The 20,596-nt window shown below is 47.4% G+C and overlaps 1 protein-coding gene across 1 annotated transcript in view; it reads left to right on the forward strand.

Annotated features, from left to right (window-relative positions):
• LOC115122616 (hippocalcin-like protein 1) overlaps nt 1-18,824 on the forward strand; it is a 99,606-nt gene extending 80,782 nt beyond the window's left edge. Inside the window, exons 3-5 of the mRNA XM_065020145.1 lie at nt 5,065-5,346; nt 15,983-16,088; nt 16,581-18,824. Coding sequence (XP_064876217.1) covers nt 5,065-5,346; nt 15,983-16,088; nt 16,581-16,678 — 486 coding nt within the window. The 3' untranslated portion in view covers nt 16,679-18,824. The remainder of the gene's footprint in view (nt 1-5,064; nt 5,347-15,982; nt 16,089-16,580) is intronic.
• The last annotated feature ends 1,772 nt before the right edge of the window (nt 18,825-20,596 follow it).

Consider the following 20,596-nt stretch of genomic DNA (forward strand, 5'->3'; position numbering starts at 1 on the left):
AATAACAGTAGTATTGGGGCGGCAGGTAGCCTAGTGGTTAGAGCGTTGGGCCAGTAACAGTAGTAGTAATACCAGTAGTATTGGGACGGCAGATAGCCTAGTGGTCAGAGCGTTGGGCCAGTAACAGTAGTAGTAATACCAGTAGTATTGGGACGGCAGGTAGCCTAGTGGTCAGAGCGTTGGGCCAGTAACAGTAGTAGTAATACCAGTAGTATTGGGACGGCAGGTAGCCTAGTGGTTAGAGCGTTGGGCCAGTAACAGTAGTAGTAGTAACAACAGTAGTATTGGGACGGCAGGTAGCCTAGTGGTTAGAGCGTTGGGCCAGTTGCTGAAAGGTTGCTGGGACAAATCCCTGAGCTGACAAGGTACAAATCTGTTGTTCTGCCCCTGAACAAGGCAGTTAACCCACTGTTCCTAGGCCGTCATTGTAAATAAGAATTTGTTCTTAACTGACTTGCCTAGTTAAATAAAGGTTATATAAAAATCAATAAAAAACAGTAGTGGTGGTGGTAGCAGTAGTGGTAGCAGTAGTGGTGGTGGTAGCAGTAGTGGTGGTGGTAGCAGTAGTGGTAACAGTAGTGGTGGTGGTAGCAGTAGTGGTAGCAGTAGTGGTGGTGGTAGCAGTAGTGGTGGTGGTAGCAGTAGTGGTAACAGTAGTGGTGGTGGTAGCAGTAGTGGTGGTGGTAGCAGTAGTGGTGGTGGTAGCAGTAGTGGTAACAGTAGTGGTGGTGGTAGCAGTAGTGGTGGTGGTAGCAGTAGTGGTAACAGTAGTGGTGGTGGTAGCAGTAGTGGTAACAGTAGTGGTGGTGGTAGCAGTAGTGGTAACAGTAGTGGTGGTGGTAGCAGTAGTGGTAACAGTAGTGGTGGTGGTAGCAGTAGTGGTAACAGTAGTGGTGGTGGTAGCAGTAGTGGTGGTGGTAGCAGTAGTGGTGGTGGTAGCAGTAGTGGTGGTGGTAGCAGTAGTGGTAACAGTAGTGGTGGTGGTAGCAGTAGTGGTAGCAGTAGTGGTAACAGTAGTGGTGGTGGTAACAGTAGTGGTGGTGGTAGCAGTAGTGGTAGCAGTAGTGGTGGTGGTAACAGTAGTGGTGGTGGTAGCAGTAGTGGTAACAGTAGTGGTGGTGGTAACAGTAGTGGTAACAGTAGTGGTGGTGGTAGCAGTAGTGGTGGTGGTAGCAGTAGTGGTAACAGTAGTGGTGGTGGTAACAGTAGTGGTAACAGTAGTGGTGGTGGTAGCAGTAGTGGTAGCAGTAGTGGTGGTGGTAGCAGTAGTGGTAGCAGTAGTGGTGGTGGTAGCAGTAGTGGTGGTGGTAGCAGTAGTGGTAGCAGTAGTGGTGGTGGTAGCAGTAGTGGTAGCAGTAGTGGTGGTGGTAGCAGTAGTGGTAACAGTAGTGGTGGTGGTAGCAGTAGTGGTAGCAGTAGTGGTGGTGGTAGCAGTAGTGGTAGCAGTAGTGGTGGTGGTAGCAGTAGTGGTAGCAGTAGTGGTGGTGGTAGCAGTAGTGGTAGCAGTAGTGGTGGTGGTAACAGTAGTGGTGGTGGTAGCAGTAGTGGTAACAGTAGTGGTGGTGGTAGCAGTAGTGGTAACAGTAGTGGTGGTGGTAGCAGTAGTGGTAGCAGTAGTGGTGGTGGTAGCAGTAGTGGTAACAGTAGTGGTGGTGGTAGCAGTAGTGGTAACAGTAGTGGTGGTGGTAGCAGTAGTGGTAACAGTAGTGGTGGTGGTAGCACTAGTGTTAAATGCAGTAGCTGTCATCAAGGCAAAGGTTGGCTACTTTGAAGAATCTCAAATATGAAATATATTTAGGTTTGACCCTTTTTCTGGGTTACTACATGATTCCATAAGTGTTATTTCATAGTGTTGATGTCTTCACTATTATTCTACAATGTCGAAAATTTTGAAAAATGTAATGAAAAATCCTTAGATTAGTAGGTGTGTCCAAACTTTTGACTGGTACTGTATATGCATGCGGGCACGTATACTGTACACACGCACACACACACACACACACACGCACACACACTGTTGATGAGACAGTTCATCAGTCAACTGTCACCTCATGCTGAGATTTGGACCAGAAATGTTCTCATGGTGGAAGAAGTATCATGGTGCACTGAGCAACATAACAGCAAGCATATGGTGCTGTCCCCTGTCTGTCTGTCTCCTTCCTCTTCCCTCCTCCTGGATTAATAGGCTGGGTGTGTCCCCTGTCTGTCTCCTTCCTCTTCCCTCCTCCTAGATTAACAGGCTGGGTGTGTCCCCTGTCTGTCTCCTCCTGGATTAACAGGCTGGGTGTGTCCCCTGTCTGTCTCCTTCCTCTTCCCTCCTCCTGGATTAACAGGCTGGGTGTGTCCCCTGTCTGTCTCCTTCCTCTTCCCTCCTCCTAGATTAACAGGCTGGGTGTGTCCCCTGTCTGTCTCCTTCCTCTTCCCTCCTCCTAGATTAACAGGCTGGGTGTGTCCACTGTCTGTCTCCTCCTGGATTAACAGGCTGGGTGTGTCCCCTGTCTGACTCCTTCCTCCTCCCTCCTCCTGGATTAACAGGGTGGGTGTGTCCCCTGTCTGTCTCCTCCTGGATTAACAGGCTGGGTGTGTCCCCTGTCTGTCTCCTCCTAGATTAACATGCTGGGTGTGTCCCCTGTCTGTCTCCTTCCTCTTCCCTCCTCCTGGATTAACAGGCTGGGTGTGTCCCCTGTCTGTCTCCTTCCTCTTCCCTCCTCCTGGATTAACAGGCTGGGTGTGTCCCCTGTCTGTCTCCTTCCTCTTCCCTCCTCCTGGATTAACAGGCTGGGTGTGTCCCCTGTCTGTCTCCTTCCTCTTCCCTCCTCCTGGATTAACAGGCTGGGTGTGTCCCCTGTCTGTCTCCTTCCTCTTCCCTCCTCCTGGATTAACAGGCTGGGTGTGTCCCCTGTCTGTCTCCTTCCTCTTCCCTCCTCCTGGATTAACAGGCTGGGTGTGTCCCCTGTCTGTCTCCTTCCTCTTCCCTCCTCCTGGATTAACAGGCTGGGTGTGTCCCCTGTCTCTCTCCTTCCTCTTCCCTCCTCCTGGATTAACAGGCTGGGTGTGTCCCCTGTCTGTCTCCTTCCTCTTCCCTCCTCCTGGATTAACAGGCTGGGTGTGTCCCCTGTCTGTCTCCTTCCTCTTCCCTCCTCCTGGATTAACAGGCTGGGTGTGTCCCCTGTCTGTCTCCTTCCTCTTCCCTCCACCTGGATTAACAGGCTGGGTGTGTCCCCTGTCTGTCTCCTTCCTCTTCCCTCCTCCTGGATTAACAGGCTGGGTGTGTCCCCTGTCTGTCTCCTTCCTCTTCCCTCCTCCTAGATTAACAGGCTGGGTGTGTCCCCTGTCTGTCTCCTCCTGGATTAACAGGCTGGGTGTGTCCCCTGTCTGTCTCCTTCCTCTTCCCTCCTCCTGGATTAACAGGCTGGGTGTGTCCCCTGTCTGTCTCCTTCCTCCTCCCTCCTCCTGGATTAACAGGCTGGGTGTGTCCCCTGTCTGTCTCCTCCTGGATTAACAGGCTGGGTGTGTCCCCTGTCTGTCTCCTTCCTCTTCCCTCCTCCTAGATTAACAGGCTGGGTGTGTCCCCTGTCTGTCTCCTCCTGGATTAACAGGCTGGGTGTGTCCCCTGTCTGTCTCCTTCCTCTTCCCTCCTCCTGTATTAACAGGCTGGGTGTGTCCCCTGTCTGTCTCCTTCCTCGTCCCTCCTCCTAGATTAACAGGCTGGGTATGCATCCCAAATATCACCCTATACAGTATGTTCTGGTCCCTTTTGGCATTGGTCAAAAGTAGTACACTATATATGGATAGGGTGCAGCCTGGGACCGCTATGTCCAGCTGCAGTTGATCATCACTGTGGTGTTTTAACACCATTGTAATGTTGTCATAGATTCATGTTAGGACATAAAAGTCTTTGCGTTAACCATTCAACCTCTCTCCTAGGGTTAATACTCGCTGCTGGTGTTGACAGTGGCTCTACATAACTTTAGTATGAAATGACATAATTCCCGGGATTATTTTGTAACATAGTTATGGTTGAGTGTGTCATTATAAAAAAAAAAAACTATGTTTGTGTTGTGCTGAATCTCTGTGTGCCTTTGTCACCTGGGGGTGGTGTAATATATATTTTGTCGTATTGTCACATACATATTCCCAGAAGACCGTAATGAATGCATTTTGTGTGACATCACTGGGTTTGATCTAAAGCTCATTATCTGTTAGCTGTGATTGGTTTGGACCCAGAGGTTTAAAATAGCATGTCATTTCCTTTCATGACTATTTTTCGATGAAGTGATTGGGTACATTATCAGTTATCAACATATTGCTTACCATTAACAAGTACATTGTCATCCCCTGATTAAAAATGTTTCAAATTCAATTTTTATTGGCATAAGAAACACATATGTTTATGTTACCAAAGCAAGTGAAATAGATAATAAACAAAAGTGAAATTAACAATAAAAAATGTACGGTAAACATTAAACTCGTAAAAGTTCCAAAAGAAAAAAGAAATTTCAAATGTCATATTATGTCTATATACAGTGTTGTAATGATATGCAAATAGTTAAAGTACAAATGGGAAAATAAATAAACATAAATATGGGTTGTATTTACAATGGTGTTTGTTCTTCACTGGTTGCCCTTTTCTTGAGGAAACTAGTCACGAATCTTGCTGCTGTGATATTTCACCCAATAGATATGGGAGTTTATCAAAATTGTGTGTGTAATCTAAGGGAAATATGTGTCTCTAATATGGACAAACATTTGGCAGGAGGTTAGGAAGTGCAGATCAGTTTCCACCTCATTTTGTGGGCAGTGTGCTTTTGAGAGCCATGTCTGCCTACTTTCTCAATAGCAAGGCTATTAGCTATCAATAGCTATGCTCACCGAGTCTGTACATAGTCAAAGCTTTAATACATTTCGGGTCAGTCACAGTGGTCAGGTATTCTGCCGCTGTGTACTCTCTGTTTAGGGCCAAATATAACATCCTCCGTCTCTCTCTCAGGCTAGAATAGGTCATTCTATGACATACCGTATATATTTAATCTTGTTTCTCCCTCCATCCCCCCCCCCCCGTAGGGATTCCTAAAGGACTGTCCCAGCGGCAACCTGAACGTAGAGGAGTTCAAGAAGATCTACGCCAACTTCTTCCCGTACGGAGATGCCTCCAAGTTCGCCGAGCACGTCTTCCGAACGTTCGACACCAACAGCGACGGCACCATCGACTTCCGGGAGTTCATCATCGCGCTGAGTGTCACGTCACGAGGAAAGCTGGAGCAGAAACTGAAGTGGGCCTTCAGCATGTATGACCTGGATGGGAATGGGTACATCAGCCGTGATGAGATGCTGGAGATCGTACAGGTGAGACATGGGATTTGTAGTCCTGGTGGAGGTCGTACAGGTGAGATATCGGATTTGTCGTCCTGATGGAAGTCATACAGGTGAGACATGAGATGTGTTGTCCTGACGGAGGTCATACAGGTGAGACATGGGATTTGTAGTCCTTGTGGAGGTCGTACAGGTGAGACATGAGATGTGTAGTCCCGACGGAGGTCATAAAGGTGAGACATGGGATTTGTAGTCCTTGTGGAGGTCGTACAGGTGAGACATGAGATGTGTAGTCCTGACGGAGGTCATAAAGGTGAGACATGGGATTTGTAGTCCTTGTGGAGGTCGTACAGGTGAGACATGTAGTCCTGACGGAGATCATACAGGTGAGACATGGGATGTGTAGTCCTTGTGGAGGTTGTACAGGTGAGACATGTAGTCCTGACGGAGATCATACAGGTGAGACATGGGATTTGTAGTCCTTGTGGAGGTTGTACAGGTGAGACATGTAGTCCTGACGGAGATCATACAGGTGAGACATGGGATGTGTAGTCCTTGTGGAGGTTGTACAGGTGAGACATGTAGTCCTGACGGAGATCATACAGGTGAGACATGGGATGTGTAGTCCTTGTGGAGGTTGTACAGGTGAGACGGTCCACTTCAGTTTCTGCTCCAGCTTGCCCAGCTTGTTATCTGTAGTCAATGCTTCTCATTCACAAGTGGATGAAGACTTCCTCCTGGTTCCTCTCTAGGTGTCTTCCTAGGTTCCTGTCTTCCGCTGAGTTTTCCCTAGCCACTGTGCTTCTGCATCTGCATTGCTTGCTCTTTGGGGTTTCATGCTGGGTTTCTGTAAAGCACTGTGTGACAACTGCTGATTTAAAAAGGGATTCATAAAATACATTTGAATTTGAGGCAAACTGGTCATTGCTAATTTAGCCTACAATAGCAGAGGCCTACTGTAGTATAGTTCACTGTATCACAATTCCAGTGGGTCAGAAGTTTACATACAGTAAGTTGACTATGCCTTTAAACACCTTGGAAAATTCCAGAAAATGATGTCATGGCTTTAGAAGCTTTAGAGGCTAATTGACATAATTTGAGTCAATTGGAGGTGTACCTGGGGATGTATTTCAAGGCCTACCTTCAAACTCAGTGCCTCTTTGCTTGACATCATGGGAAAATCAAAATAAATCATCTAAGACCTCAGAACAAAACATTGTAGACCTCCACAAGTCTGGTTCATCCTTGGGAGCCAGTGTTAAATGCCTGAAGATACCACGTTCATCTGTACAAACAAGAGTACCCAAGTATAAACACCATGGGACCACGCAGCCGTCATACCGCTCAGGCAGGAGAAGCGTTCTGTCTCCTAGAGATGAACGTACTTTGGTGCGAAAATTGCAAATCAATCGCAGAACAACAGCAAAGGACCTTGTGAAGATGCTGGAGGAAACAGGTACAAAAGCATCTATATCCACAGTAAAACGAGTTCTATATTGACATAACCTAAAAAGGCTGCTCAGCAAGGAAGAAGCCGCTGCTCCAAAACCTCCATAAAAATGCCAGACTACGGTTTGCAACTGCACATGGGGTCAAAGATCGTATTTTTTGGAGAAACGTCCTCTGGTCTGATGGAACAAAAATAGAACTGTTTGGCCATAATGACCATTGTTATGTTTGAAGGGGAATGGGGAGGCTTGCAAGCCGAAGAACTGCAGGAGGGACTGGTGCACCTCACAAAATAGATTGCATCATAAGGCAGGAAAATTATGTGGATATATTGAAGTAACATCTCAAGACATCAGTCAGGAAGTTAAAGCTTGGCCGCAAATGGGTCTTTCAAATGGACAATAACCCCAAGCATTCTTCCAAAGTTAAAGTCAGTTAAAGTCAGGAGGCCTACAAACCTGACTCAGTTACACCAGCTCTGTCAGGAGGCCTACAAACCTGACTCAGTTACACCAGCTCTGTCAGGAGGCCTACAAACCTGACTCAGTTACACCAGCTCTGTCAGGAGGCCTACAAACCTGACTCAGTTACACCAGCTCTGTCAGGATGAATGGGTCAAAATTCACCCAACTTATTGTGGGAGCTTTTGGAAGGCTTCCTGAAACGTTTGACCTGAGTTAAACAATGTAAAGGCAATGCTACCAAATACTAATTGAGTGTATGCAAACTTCTGACCCACTGGGAATGTGATGAAAGAAATCAAATCTGAAATAAATCATTCTCTCTACTATTATTCTGACATTTCACATTCTTAAAATGAAGTGGTGATCCTAACTGACCTAAAACAGGGTATTTTTACTCGGATTAAATGTCAGGAAATGTGAAATACCCATCAAACAGAATCTGGATGTCCTAAAGTAGGGTCTTGTTACTCTGGATGCCCCCCCTGGATGCCTCCCCCCTAAAGTAGGGACTTGTTACTCTGGGTGCCCCTCTGGATGCCCCCTGGATGCCCCCCTAAAGTAGGGTCTTGTTACTCTGGATGCCCCTCTGGGTGCCCCCTCTGGATGACCCCCCTAAAGTAGGGTCTTGTTACTCTGGATGCCCCCTCTGGGTGCCCCTCTGGATGCCCCTGGATCCCCCCCTAAAGTAGGGTCTTGTTACTCTGGATGCCCCCCCCAAAAAAAAAACCCGAAAATAGACATTTTAAATGAAGCCGTCATCATCTGACGGAAGATTTAAACAGGGAAACTTGACAATATTTTAGATTTAGAACACGGTGGTGTTGTACCTCTTCTAATCTCAGTTTAAAGGTCCAGACTCAATGGATAACAGATCCTTAGATTGACAGACAGAGAATTCAGAATACCCCCCTAGTGGGGAGACTCAGGTACAACTAGGGTTACAAAGCTACTGGTATTTTACCAAAGTTACCTTAATCTTCAGTAAATTTGGTAATTAACAGAAAATCTATGGCAATCTATCATTTTGGGAATTTATACTTTAATAACTTAAAAAAAATATATATATATATTCATATATAGTATTCAGGGCAGCAAGTAGCCTAGTGGTTAGAGCGTTGGGCCAGTAACCAGAAGTTTGCTGGAACGAATCCCCGAGCTGACAAGGTAAAAAATCTGTCATTCTATCCCTGAACAAGGCAGTTAACCCACTGTTCCCCGTCATTGAAAATAAGAATTTAATCTCAACTGGCTTTCCTAGATAAATAAATCATGTATTTTATCGGTGTCATTGAGGTTTTAATAGATAGACCATACGGTTCAAGAGAAAATAGCCTAATGAATTAAAAAAAAGCATTGAATCAACAATGGCATTATTTCACGTGAACTCTTTCACAACTGCAACCATTTTGACACTGAAACATTGACAACACATACATATTGACACAGTCAAATAAAACACACTGAAACCCTCATGTTAAACACTAATGGTTGATGGTTTATATTTAAGATAATGTTTTACAGCTTTGTCTTTTTATTTTATGTGATACTTTTATTATTTGATATATTTGACTTGTGATAAGGCAAATGGCCAGAGATGAAAACAGACTGTGATCAGCTGAAGTACCCAAAATGGCCACTAGATGTCTTTGAACTTTACCAACATTCTGGTAGTTTACTGGCAAATTTAGAACGTTTCCAGTAGTATACCCTTCCTTTCCATGTTGACAGTTTGTATTTTAGCCAGTAAAGAGGTTAGATAGGAATGGCCTGTAATATTTGGTGTCAGTTACTACGTTATTCACCATGTTTAGCCGAAGGAGCGAGTAACAAGAGAGAAAGAGACGGGCGGGCAGACAGGCGGGCAGGCAGGCAGGCAGGCAGGCAGACAGGCAGGCAGACAGGCAGGCAGACAGACAGGCAGACAGACAGGCATACAGGCAGACAGACAGACGGGCGGGCAGGCAGACAGGCAGGCAGACAGGCAGACAGACAGACAGGCAGACAGACAGACAGACACGGGTTCTGTATTGTTCTGAGAGCATGTACGGCTACATGCACTGTGTGCTCCAGGATTAGTGAGTTAAATTTAACCCGGGTTTATCCCTCAGTGTGCAGAATACTGGGATTATCCCCTGGTTATGCTCTGTTGAATGGGAGAAGGAGAGACAGAGGGGAGGAGAGAGGGAGAGAGGGAGAGGAAGGAGAGGGGGAGAGGAAAGAGAGACGGAGGGGAGGAGAGAGGGAGAGAGGAAGGAGAGAGGGAGAGGAAGGAGAGAGGGAGAGGAAGGAGAGACGGAGGGAAGGAGAGACGGAGGGGAGGAGAGAGGGAGAGGAAGGAGAGGGAGGGGAGGAGAGAGGGAGAGGAAGGAGAGAGGGAGAGGAAGGAGAGACGGATGGGAGGAGAGAGGGAGAGGAAGGAGAGGGGGAGAGGAAAGAGACGGAGGGGAGGAGAGAGGGAGAGGAAGGAGAGAGGGAGGGGAGGAGAGAGGGAGAGGAAGGAGAGACGGAGGGGGAGAGAGGGAGAGGAAGGAGAGACGGAGGGGAGGAGAGAGGGAGAGGAAGGAGAGATGGAGAGGAAGGAGAGACGGAGGGGAGGAGAGAGGAGAGGAAAGAGAGGGAGAGGGAGAGGAAGGAGAGACGGAGGGGAGGAGAGAGGGAGGGAAGGGAGACAGAGGGGAGGGGAGAGAGGGAGAGGAAGGAGAGACAGAGGGGAGGAGAGAGGGAGAGGAAGGAGAGAGGGAGAGGAAGGAGATACAGAGGGGAGGAGAGAGGGAGAGGAAGGAGAGAGGGAGTGGAAGGAGATACAGAGGGGAGGAGAGAGGGAGAGGAAGGAGAGAGGGAGAGGAAGGAGAGACAGATGGGAGGAGAGACGGAGGGGAGGAGAGAGGGAGAGGAAGGAGAGACGGAGGGGAGGAGAGACATAGGGGAGGAGAGAGGGAGAGGAAGGATAGACAGAGGGGAGGAGAGAGGGAGAGGAAGGAGAGACAGAGGGGAGAGAGAGGGAGAGGAAGGAGAGACGGAGGGGAGGAGAGAGGGAGAGGAAGGAGAGAGGGAGAGGAAGGAGAGACGGAGGGGAGGAGAGACGGAGGGGAGGAAATAGGGAGAGGAGAGACGGAGGGGAGGAGAGAGGGAGAGGAGAGACGGAGGGGAGGAGAGAGGGAGAGGAAGGAGAGACTGAGGGGAGGAGAGACGGAGGGGAGGAAAGAGGGAGAGGAGAGACGGAGGGGAGGAGAGACGGAGGGGAGGAGAGGGAGAGGAAGGAAAGAGGGAGAGGAAGGAGAGACAGAGGCGAGGAGAGAGGGAGAGGAATGAGAGAGGGAGAGGAAGGAGAGACAGATGGGAGGAGAGAGGGAGAGGAAGGAGAGACAAAGGGGAGGAGAGAGGGAGAGGAAGGAGAGACAGAGGGGAGGAGAGAGGGAGAGGAAGGAGAGACAGAGGGGAGGAGAGAGGGAGAGGAAGGAGAGACAGAGGGGAGGAGAGAGGGAGAGGAAGGAGAGACAGAGGGGAGGAGAGAGGGAGAGGAAGGAGAGACAGAGGGGAGAGAGAGAGGGAGAGGAAGGAGAGAGGGAGAGGAAGGAGAGACAGAGGAGAGGAAGGAGAGAGGGAGAGGAAGGAGAGACGGAGGGGAGGAGAGAGGGAGAGGAAGGAGGGAGGGAGAGGAAGGAGAGACGGAGGGGTTGAGAGAGGGAGAGGAAGGAGAGACGGAGGGGAGGAGAGAGTGAGAGGAAGGAGAGACAGAGGGGAGGAGAGAGGGAGAGGAAGGAGAGACAGAGGGGAGGAGAGAGGGAGAGGAAGGAGAGACAGAGGGGAGGAGAGACGGAGGGAAGGAGAGACGGAGGGGAGGAGAGACGGAGAGGAAGGAGAGAAGGAGAGGAAGGAGAGAGGGAGAGGAAGGAGAGACAGAGGGGAGGGAGAGGAAGGAGAGACAGAGGGGAGGAGAGAGGGAGAGGAAGGAGAGAGGGAGAGGAAGGAGAGACGGAGGGGAGGAGAGAGAGGGAGGGAAGGAGAGACAGAGGGGAGGAGAGAGGGAGAGGAAGGAGAGACAGGGGGGAGGAGAGAGGGAGAGGAAGGAGAGAGGTAGAGGAAGGAGAGACGGAGGGGAGGAGAGAGGGAGAGGAGGAGAGAGGGAGAGGAAGGAGAGACGGAGGGGAGGAGAGAGGGAGAGGAAAGAGAGACGGAGGGAGAGGAAGGAGAGACGGAGGGGAGGAGAGAGGGAGAGGAAGGACAGACAGAGGGGAGGAGAGAGGGAGAGGAAGGAGAGACAGAGGGGAGGGGAGAGGGAGAGGAAGGAGAGACAGAGGGGAGGAGCGAGGGAGAGGAAGGAGAGACAGAGGAGAGGAAGGAGAGAGGGAGAGGAAGGAGAGACGGAGGGGAGGAGAGAGGGAGAGGAAGGAGAGAGGGAGAGGAAGGAGAGACAGAGGAGAGGAAGGAGAGAGGGAGAGGAAGGAGAGACGGAGGGGAGGAGAGAGGGAGAGGAAGGAGAGAGGGAGAGGAAGGAGAGACGGAGGGGTTGAGAGAGGGAGAGGAAGGAGAGACGGAGGGGAGGAGAGAGTGAGAGGAAGGAGAGACAGAGGGGAGGAGAGAGGGAGAGGAAGGAGAGACAGAGGGGAGGAGAGAGGGAGAGGAAGGAGAGACAGAGGGGAGGAGAGACAGAGGGAAGGAGAGACGGAGGGGAGGAGAGACGGAGAGGAAGGAGAGAAGGAGAGGAAGGAGAGGGAGAGGAAGGAGAGACAGAGGGGAGGGAGAGGAAGGAGAGACAGAGGGGAGGGGAGAGGAAGGAGAGACAGAGGGGAGGAGAGAGGGAGAGGAAGGAGAGAGGGAGAGGAAGGAGAGACGGAGGGGAGGAGAGAGGGAGGGAAGGAGAGACAGAGGGGAGGAGAGAGGGAGAGGAAGGAGAGACAGGGGGAGGAGAGAGGGAGAGGAAGGAGAGAGGTAGAGGAAGGAGAGACGGAGGGGAGGAGAGAGGGAGAGGAGGAGAGAGGGAGAGGAAGGAGAGACGGAGGGGAGGAGAGAGGGAGAGGAAGGAGAGACGGAGGGGAGAGGAAGGAGAGACGGAGGGGAGGAGAGAGGGAGAGGAAGGACAGACAGAGGGGAGGAGAGAGGGAGAGGAAGGAGAGACAGAGGGGAGGGGAGAGGGAGAGGAAGGAGAGACAGAGGGGAGGAGCGAGGGAGAGGAAGGAGAGAGAGGGGAGGAGAGAGGGAGAGGAAGGAGAGACAGAGGGGAGGAGAGAGGGAGAGGAAGGAGAGAGAGGGGAGGAGAGAGGGAGAGGAAGGAGAGACAGGGGGGAGGAGAGAGGGAGAGGAAGGAGAGACAGAGGGGAGGAGAGAGGGAGGGAAGGAGAGACGGAGGGGAGGAGAGACGGAGAGGAAGGAGAGAGGGAGAGGAAGGAGAGACAGAGGGAGAGGAGGAGAGGAGGAGAGAGGGAGAGGAAGGAGAGATGGAGGAGAGAGTGAGAGGAAGGAGAGACAGAGGGAGAGGAAGGAGAGACAGAGGGGAGGAGAGAGGGAGAGGATGGAGAGACAGAGGGGAGGAGAGAGGGAGAGGAAGGAGAGACAGAGGGGAGGAGAGAGGGAGAGGAAGGAGAGACAGAGGGGAGGAGAGAGGGAGAGGATGGAGAAAGGCAGAGGAGAGAAGAGCGAGTGGGAGGGAAGAGGATGAGATAAGAGAGGAGAGGTCATGCTATTATCACTAAGTATTGGGTGATGGAGAGATATAGATGTGTGAGAGTTGGATGAGGGGTGATGAAGATGGAGAGGGACAGATAACGACAGAGGAAGGAGGGAGCTACCCTGTAAACATTATTAGGAAATCCTTGTGAACTGAGTTGTGAAAATAATGAGTGTGTGATTGTGCGTCACAAAGGCTTGGCCTCTCTGTCGCTACCACACTTCACTCTGGCATAGACAACAGGAAATGTCTCCCCAATCCATATCTCAACATCACATCTGGTCATTTTCCCAGCAACTAGTTATTGCAGTCAGATTTGAGAACATCCTTCAACTGAATGTAATAAATGTGGGACTTGAAAATACCAGGAAAGAACAACAATGGCCCTTGGCTGGGGCATTCATCTTTCAAGAGTCTGGTATTTCAGTTTGCCACTTGTGATAGCATGCATTGTCCTTGTGGGATGAAAGAAACTCAACAAAACACTTATTCTAGAAAGGTAATATGATATTGCTTAAGGTGCTACACCCCCCCCCCCCCCCCCCACAATAAAACATATTTTGCATCTTCAAAGTGATAGGCATGTTGTGTAAGTCAAATGATACAAACACCCCCAAAAATATTTTTGAATTCCAGGTTGTAAGGCAACAAAATAGGAAAAATGCCAAGGGGGATGAATATTATTTACCAAATTAGTGGTCGCTTTGTTATGGTTTAACTGCTGATTCCAGGTACAAAAACGCCTCCTAAAGGTGCCCAGTCATTCTGAATGGGGGCTAAGGACTGTCTCGTCAAAATGACACTACAGTGACCTGGAAATACGATTACATTGCTAAAGTAGGCAACTCATTTGTTGCTAAATGACTTAAATGTAATGTAAATGTAGGAAAACAACTTTGCCATCATTAAAGATCATTATGATGTTGTAAAAGGTACTTTAGACAGTGGGCAATGTGGTCATGTGGTCAAGAGCTAGCAAAGTTCATACAAAATAACTAGCAATGCTAACGTTTGCTTGCAAAGTTCATAACAAATCGCTAGCAATGCTAACATTAGCTAGCAATGTTTATAAAATATAGCTAGCAATGCTAACGTTAGCTAGCAAAGTTAATAAAAAATAGCTAGCTATGCTAACATTAGCTAGCAAAGTTAATAAAAAATAGCTAGCTATGCTAACATTAGCTAGCAAAGTTTATAAAATATAGCTAGCAATGCTAACGTTAGCTAGCAAAGTTCATAAAAAATTGCGAGCAATTATACATTTAGTCCTCTCGACCTTGACAAAAGGTTGTCCTATTAATTAATTGCCTCCTTTTTGAAAATCCATCCACATTAATGAACTTCAGAAGAAGTCTTCTATAGCTCACATTAATAATGCACCAAGAAGAATACCCAGTAGTGCATCAGTCCTAAAACGAACGTAGCTGAATCAGGCTTGTTATGCTTTACTGTGTTAGCCTACGGTGTAGGGGAGGGCAACTACGTAGCTGAATCAGGCTTGTTAGTGATGGGCTGGACCAAAACACTGCATGCACTGTAGCTCTTGCAGGAAAGGTTGCATCCCAAAATTGCACCATATTCCCTATTTAAGACCCATAGGGCTCTGGTCTAAAGTAGTGCACTATATAGGGAATAGGGTTCTGGTCTAAAGTAGTGCACTATATAGGGAATAGGGCTTAGGTCTGGTCTAAAGTAGTGCACTATATAGGGAATAGGGCTCAGGTCTAAAGTAGTGCACTATATAGGGAATAGGGTGCCATTTGGAACACACTTTACTGCTCTCAGGGGGTCTTGTGATACGCAGATAGAGGACGGATGAGATCGATACAGAAAGCTTTGCCCTCTTCAGCCTACAGCGATGACTCAAGTGGATTTCCCACTCCATGTTATCTGTCACTCCCTCTTTCCTTTAAACCATCCAATCCTATCTCTCTCTGTTGTCACTCCCTCTTTCCTTTAAACCATCCAATCCTGTCTCTCTCTGTTGTCACTCCCTCTTCCCATTAAACCATCCAATCCTATCTCTCTCTCTCTGTTGTCACTCCCTCTTTCCTTTAAACCATCCAATCCTATCTATCTCTCTGTTGTCACTCCCTCTTTCCTTTAAACCATCCAATCCTGTCTCTCTCTGTTGTCACTCCCTCTTCCCATTAAACCATCCAATCCTATCTCTCTCTCTCTGTTGTCACTCCCTCTTTCCTTTAAACCATCCAATCCTATCTCTCTCTCTGTTGTCACTCCCTCTTTCCTTTAAACCATCCAATCCTGTCTCTCTCTCTGTTGTCACTCCCTCTTTCCTTTAAACCATCCAATCCTGTCTCTCTCTGTTGTCACTCCCTCTTCCCATTAAACCATCCAATCCTATCTCTCTCTCTCTGTTGTCACTCCCTCTTTCCTTTAAACCAGCCAATCCTATCTCTCTCTGTTGTCACTCCCTCTCCATTAAACCATCCAATCCTGTCTCTATTATATTATGACAGACCAGCTAGATCTACTGTCTCTATTATATTATGACAGACCAGCAAGATCTACTGTCTCTATTATAATATGACAGACCAGCTATATATACGGTCTCTATTGTATTATGACAGACCAGCTAGATCTACTGTCTCTATTATATTATGACAGACCAGCTAGATCTACTGTCTCTATTATATTATGACAGACCAGCTAGATCTACTGTCTCTATTATATTATGACAGCCCAGCTAGATCTACTGTCTCTATTATATTATGACAGACCAGCTAGATCTACTGTCTCTATTATATTATGACAGACCAGCTAGATCTACTGTCTCTATTATATTATGACAGACCAGCTAGATCTACTGTCTCTATTATATTATGACAGACCAGGACATAATCTGGAGATAGATATATTGTCTCTATTGTATTATGACAGACCAGATAGATCTACTGTCTCTATTATATTATGACAGACCAGATAGATCTACTGTCTCTATTATATTATGACAGAACAGGACATAATCTGCAGACCAAATGCAGATTCTCTCCTCAACAGGCAGTTCAAGAAATCCTACAGTTCTTTCTTTACATTCTTTCTCTCTCTCTCCCTTTCTCTCCCTCAGGCCATTTATAAAATGGTGTCGTCTGTGATGAAGATGCCGGAGGATGAGTCCACGCCGGAGAAGAGAACAGACAAGATCTTCAGACAGATGGATCTCAACAACGATGGTGAGAGAGAGAGGGAAAGGGAGGGAGGAGGGTTGGTAGGGAGAGACAAGGGAAGGGAATGACAAATGAAGGGGGAGGATGGGTTGGGGTCACTGTCAGGTGATATAGTTCTGAGTTCTGAACAGTATTTGTATTTCAGTTCTTCCCATAGTGAACCTAATGTTTCTCTTTCGCGCTCTCTCTATTCTTGTTCTCTTCTTCTTTCTCTTCTCTGTCCTCTTAATATTCCCCTCACTGCATCTCTTTTCCTTTCTCTCTCTCTCTCTCTCTCTCTCTCTCTCGCTCTCTCTCTCACTCTCTCCCTGTCTCTCACTCTCTCCCTGTCTCTTTGTCTCTCTCTCTCTCCCTGTCTCTCTCTCTCCCTGTCTCTCTCTCTGTCTCTGTCTCTGTCTCTCTCTCTGTCTCTCGCTCCCTGTCTCTCTCTTTGTCTCTGTCTCTCTCTCTCTCTCCCCGTCTCTCTCTTTGTCTCTGTCTCTGTCCCACTCCCCCCAGGTAAACTGTCCCTGGAGGAGTTCATTAAAGGTGCCAAAAGTGATCCCTCCATCGTGCGGCTACTCCAGTGTGACCCCAGCTCCGCCTCCCAGTTCTAATCCCGCCCACCTGGCCTGCCACATCCACCCCGGTTGCTATGGAAACGCTCAAATCAGTGCATGATGGTTCTCGTCTCTCATATCTTTTTGTTGTACAAGTTGGAAGAAGAGTTTTAAAATGAGATGAAACTAAAATCATTCTAAGTTTTTCTTTTTTTTAAGAATAAAAATAAAAGAAGGGACATGCATAGATTATTATCAAGAAGATAATACGACAACTGAGAATACAAAAAACAAGGCGTTGCCAAGGCATTTCGTTGTCCGATGTGTTTTCCCGTCTCTCTCCGGATCCGGAAGGATGGAATTCTGCTGAGCTCCGCTGCCTCACAACGCCCGGGAAGTCCGTCGGCCATTTTTTACAGAGTCTGGAATTTGGGGGAGAGAATTAAGGGAACATTCCATCCTGAGAACCATCCATGGCCCTCTGTGTTCTATTTATTCTGTTCAATAGATAATGTTTCTCCTCCAATCAAGGCACAGCTTCTACAATTCATGTGTAAAAAGAATGCATATATATATATATATATATATATATATATATATATATATACCAGTCATGACATCATACAAAATTAATAGCCAAGTATATCTGTCTTTTATAACTCGGTGCATTCAGAAGGCAGTATTATGTAACTGTGCTCTGATCCGATATGGGAATTCCGTAGCGGTTTTCCGTAGGGGGAATATGAGACAGGGAAAGGAAAGGAGTTGGGAATGTTCCTGCTAACTGATCTCCCACTGGGGGGGCTGTTGAAAATACCATTGGGTTTTTATTATTGATTGTTATTATTTTATAACATAGTAATGCTTTTCCTCCTCATGTTGTTTACTTATTATTGATTCATTTTAATCATTGTGGTTGTATTTTTGATTTTGCCATTGAAGACGGTCATAACCCAATACTGGAGAAGAATCGAAAGAAAGATGGATAGATGGATAGAGAGATAGATAGATAGATAGAGAAATAGATAGATAGATAGAGAAATAGATAGATAGATAGAGAAATAGATAGAGAGATAGATAGATAGATAGAGAAATAGATAGATAGATAGAGAAATAGATAGATAGATAGAGAAATAGATAGAGAGATAGATAGATAGATAGAGAAATAGATAGATAGATAGAGAAATAGATAGATAGATAGAGAAATAGATAGAGAGATAGATAGATAGATAGAGAAATAGATAGATAGATAGAGAAATAGATAGAGAGATAGATAGAGAAATAGATAGAGAGATAGAGAAATAGAAAGATACTTGGATAATGACTTGTCTTTGGAGACCGTCTGTCTCATATCTGTCCACGATGGAAAGGGAAAACGAAGAACATTTGATTAGATAATGCATTTGATCAACGAAACCGGTAGCATCAAATCATATCATTTGAGCCGTCACGAGTGCATGCGTGTGTGTGTGTGTGTGTGTGTGTGTCTGAGTGTGTGTGTGTGTGTGTGTGTGTGTGTGTGTATGTCTGAGTGTGTGTGTGTGTGTGTGTATGTCTGAGTGTGTGTGTGTGTGTATGTCTGAGTGTGTGTGTGTATGTGTATGTGTATGTGTGTGTGTGTGTGTGTGTGTGTGTGTATGTCTGAGTGTGTGTGTGCATGTGTGTACAGTATGCATGTGTACAGTTTGTGTATGTCCAGGCTAACTTAACAGTCTAATCAATAATGTTGTTTATTGACATGTAATATAAAGTATTTAAAAGTTATTTATTTGAACACTTTATTACATCACTGAGCAGTAAAGTCGTCACATTGTCAACAAACACTGCATGGTGCGCACAAAAAACACAGGAAATATGATTAGTAGCTTTTCTCTCTTCAGCAGCACTCTTACTGTAGCCTACCAGACCACTCTTACTGTAGTCTACCAGACCACTCTTACTGTAGCCTACCAGACCACTGTAGTCTACCAGACCACTGTAGTCTACCAGACCACTCTTACTGTAGCCTACCAGACCACTCTTACTGTAGCCTACCAGACCACTGTAGTCTACCAGACCACTCTTACTGTAGTCTACCAGACCACTCTTACTGTAGTCTACCAGACCACTCTTACTGTAGCCTACCAGACCACTGTAGTCTACCAGACCACTCTTACTGTAGCCTACCAGACCACTCTTACTGTAGTCTACCAGACCACTCTTACTGTAGCCTACCAGACCACTCTTACTGTAGCCTACCAGACCACTCTTACTGTAGCCTACCAGACCACTCTTACTGTAGTCTACCAGACCACTCTTACTGTAGCCTACCAGACCACTCTTACTGTAGCCTACCAGACCACTCTTACTGTAGCCTACCAGACCACTCTTACTGTAGTCTACCAGACCACTCTTACTGTAGCCTACCAGACCACTCTTACTGTAGTCTACCAGACCACTCTTACTGTAGTCTACCAGACCACTGTAGTCTACCAGACCACTCTTACTCTAGTCTACCAGACCACTTACTGTAGCCTACCAGACCACTCTTACTGTAGCCTACCAGACCACTCTTACTGTAGCCTACCAGACCACTCTTACTGTAGTCTACCAGACCACTGTAGCCTACCAGACCACTCTTACTGTAGTCTACCAGACCACTGTAGTCTACCAGACCACTCTTACTCTAGTCTACCAGACCACTTACTGTAGCCTACCAGACCACTCTTACTGTATCCTACCAGACCACTCTTACTGTAGTCTACCAGACCACTGTAGCCTACCAGACCACTCTTACTGTAGTCTACCAGACCACTGTAGTCTACCAGACCACTCTTACTGTAGCCTACCAGACCACTCTTACTGTAGCCTACCAGACCACTCTTACTGTAGTCTACCAGACCACTCTTACTGTAGCCTACCAGACCACTGTAGCCTACCAGACCACTGTAGCCTACCAGACCACTGTAGCCTACCAGACCACGCTTACTGTAGCCTACCAGACCACTGTAGTCTACCAGACCACTTACTGTAGCCTACCAGACCACTCTTACTGTAGCCTACCAGACCACTCTTACTGTAGCCTACCAGACCACTCTTACTGTAGCCTACCAGACCACTCTTACTGTAGCCTACCAGACCACTCTTACTGTAGTCTACCAGACCACTGTAGCCTACCAGACCACTCTTACTGTAGCCTACCAGACCACTCTTACTGTAGTCTACCAGACCACTCTTACTGTAGTCTACCAGACCACTCTTACTGTAGCCTACCAGACCACTCTTACTGTAGTCTACCAGACCACTCTTACTGTAGTCTACCAGACCACTCTTACTGTAGCCTACCAGACCACTCTTACTGTAGCCTACCAGACCACTCTTACTGTAGCCTACCAGACCACTCTTACTGTAGCCTACCAGACCACTGTAGCCTACCAGACCACTCTTACTGTAGTCTACCAGACCACTCTTACTGTAGCCTACCAGACCACTCTTACTGTAGCCTACCAGACCACTCTTACTGTAGTCTACCAGACCACTGTAGCCTACCAGACCACTCTTACTGTAGTCTACCAAACCACTCTTACTGTAGCCTACCAGACCACTCTTACTGTAGTCTACCAGACCACTCTTACTGTAGCCTACCAGACCACTCTTACTGTAGTCTACCAGACCACTCTTACTGTAGTCTACCAGACTACACACAGAAGATGCATGTCCCTTCTTTGCGCACTCGTGTGTGTGTGTTTATCCGTGTGTGTGTGTGTCCGTGTGTGCCACTTTGAGACAGACCCCTTCCCTCCATCCCTCCTTCCTTCCCTCCCTCGTCTCCTAGACATAGAGAACACACTAAGGGCTTCATTATCATTCTCAATCCCAATGCGTTTGTGTTATCTTCCTATGTGTACTTAGGACACTGATCACCCAGACAAATGTGTCCCAAATGACACCCTATTCCCTATATAGTGCACTACTTTTTGACCAAGGCCCCCCATA

Source organism: Oncorhynchus nerka, linkage group LG7 (genome assembly GCF_034236695.1).
Source record: "Oncorhynchus nerka isolate Pitt River linkage group LG7, Oner_Uvic_2.0, whole genome shotgun sequence".
Taxonomy (NCBI): Eukaryota; Metazoa; Chordata; class Actinopteri; order Salmoniformes; family Salmonidae; genus Oncorhynchus; species Oncorhynchus nerka.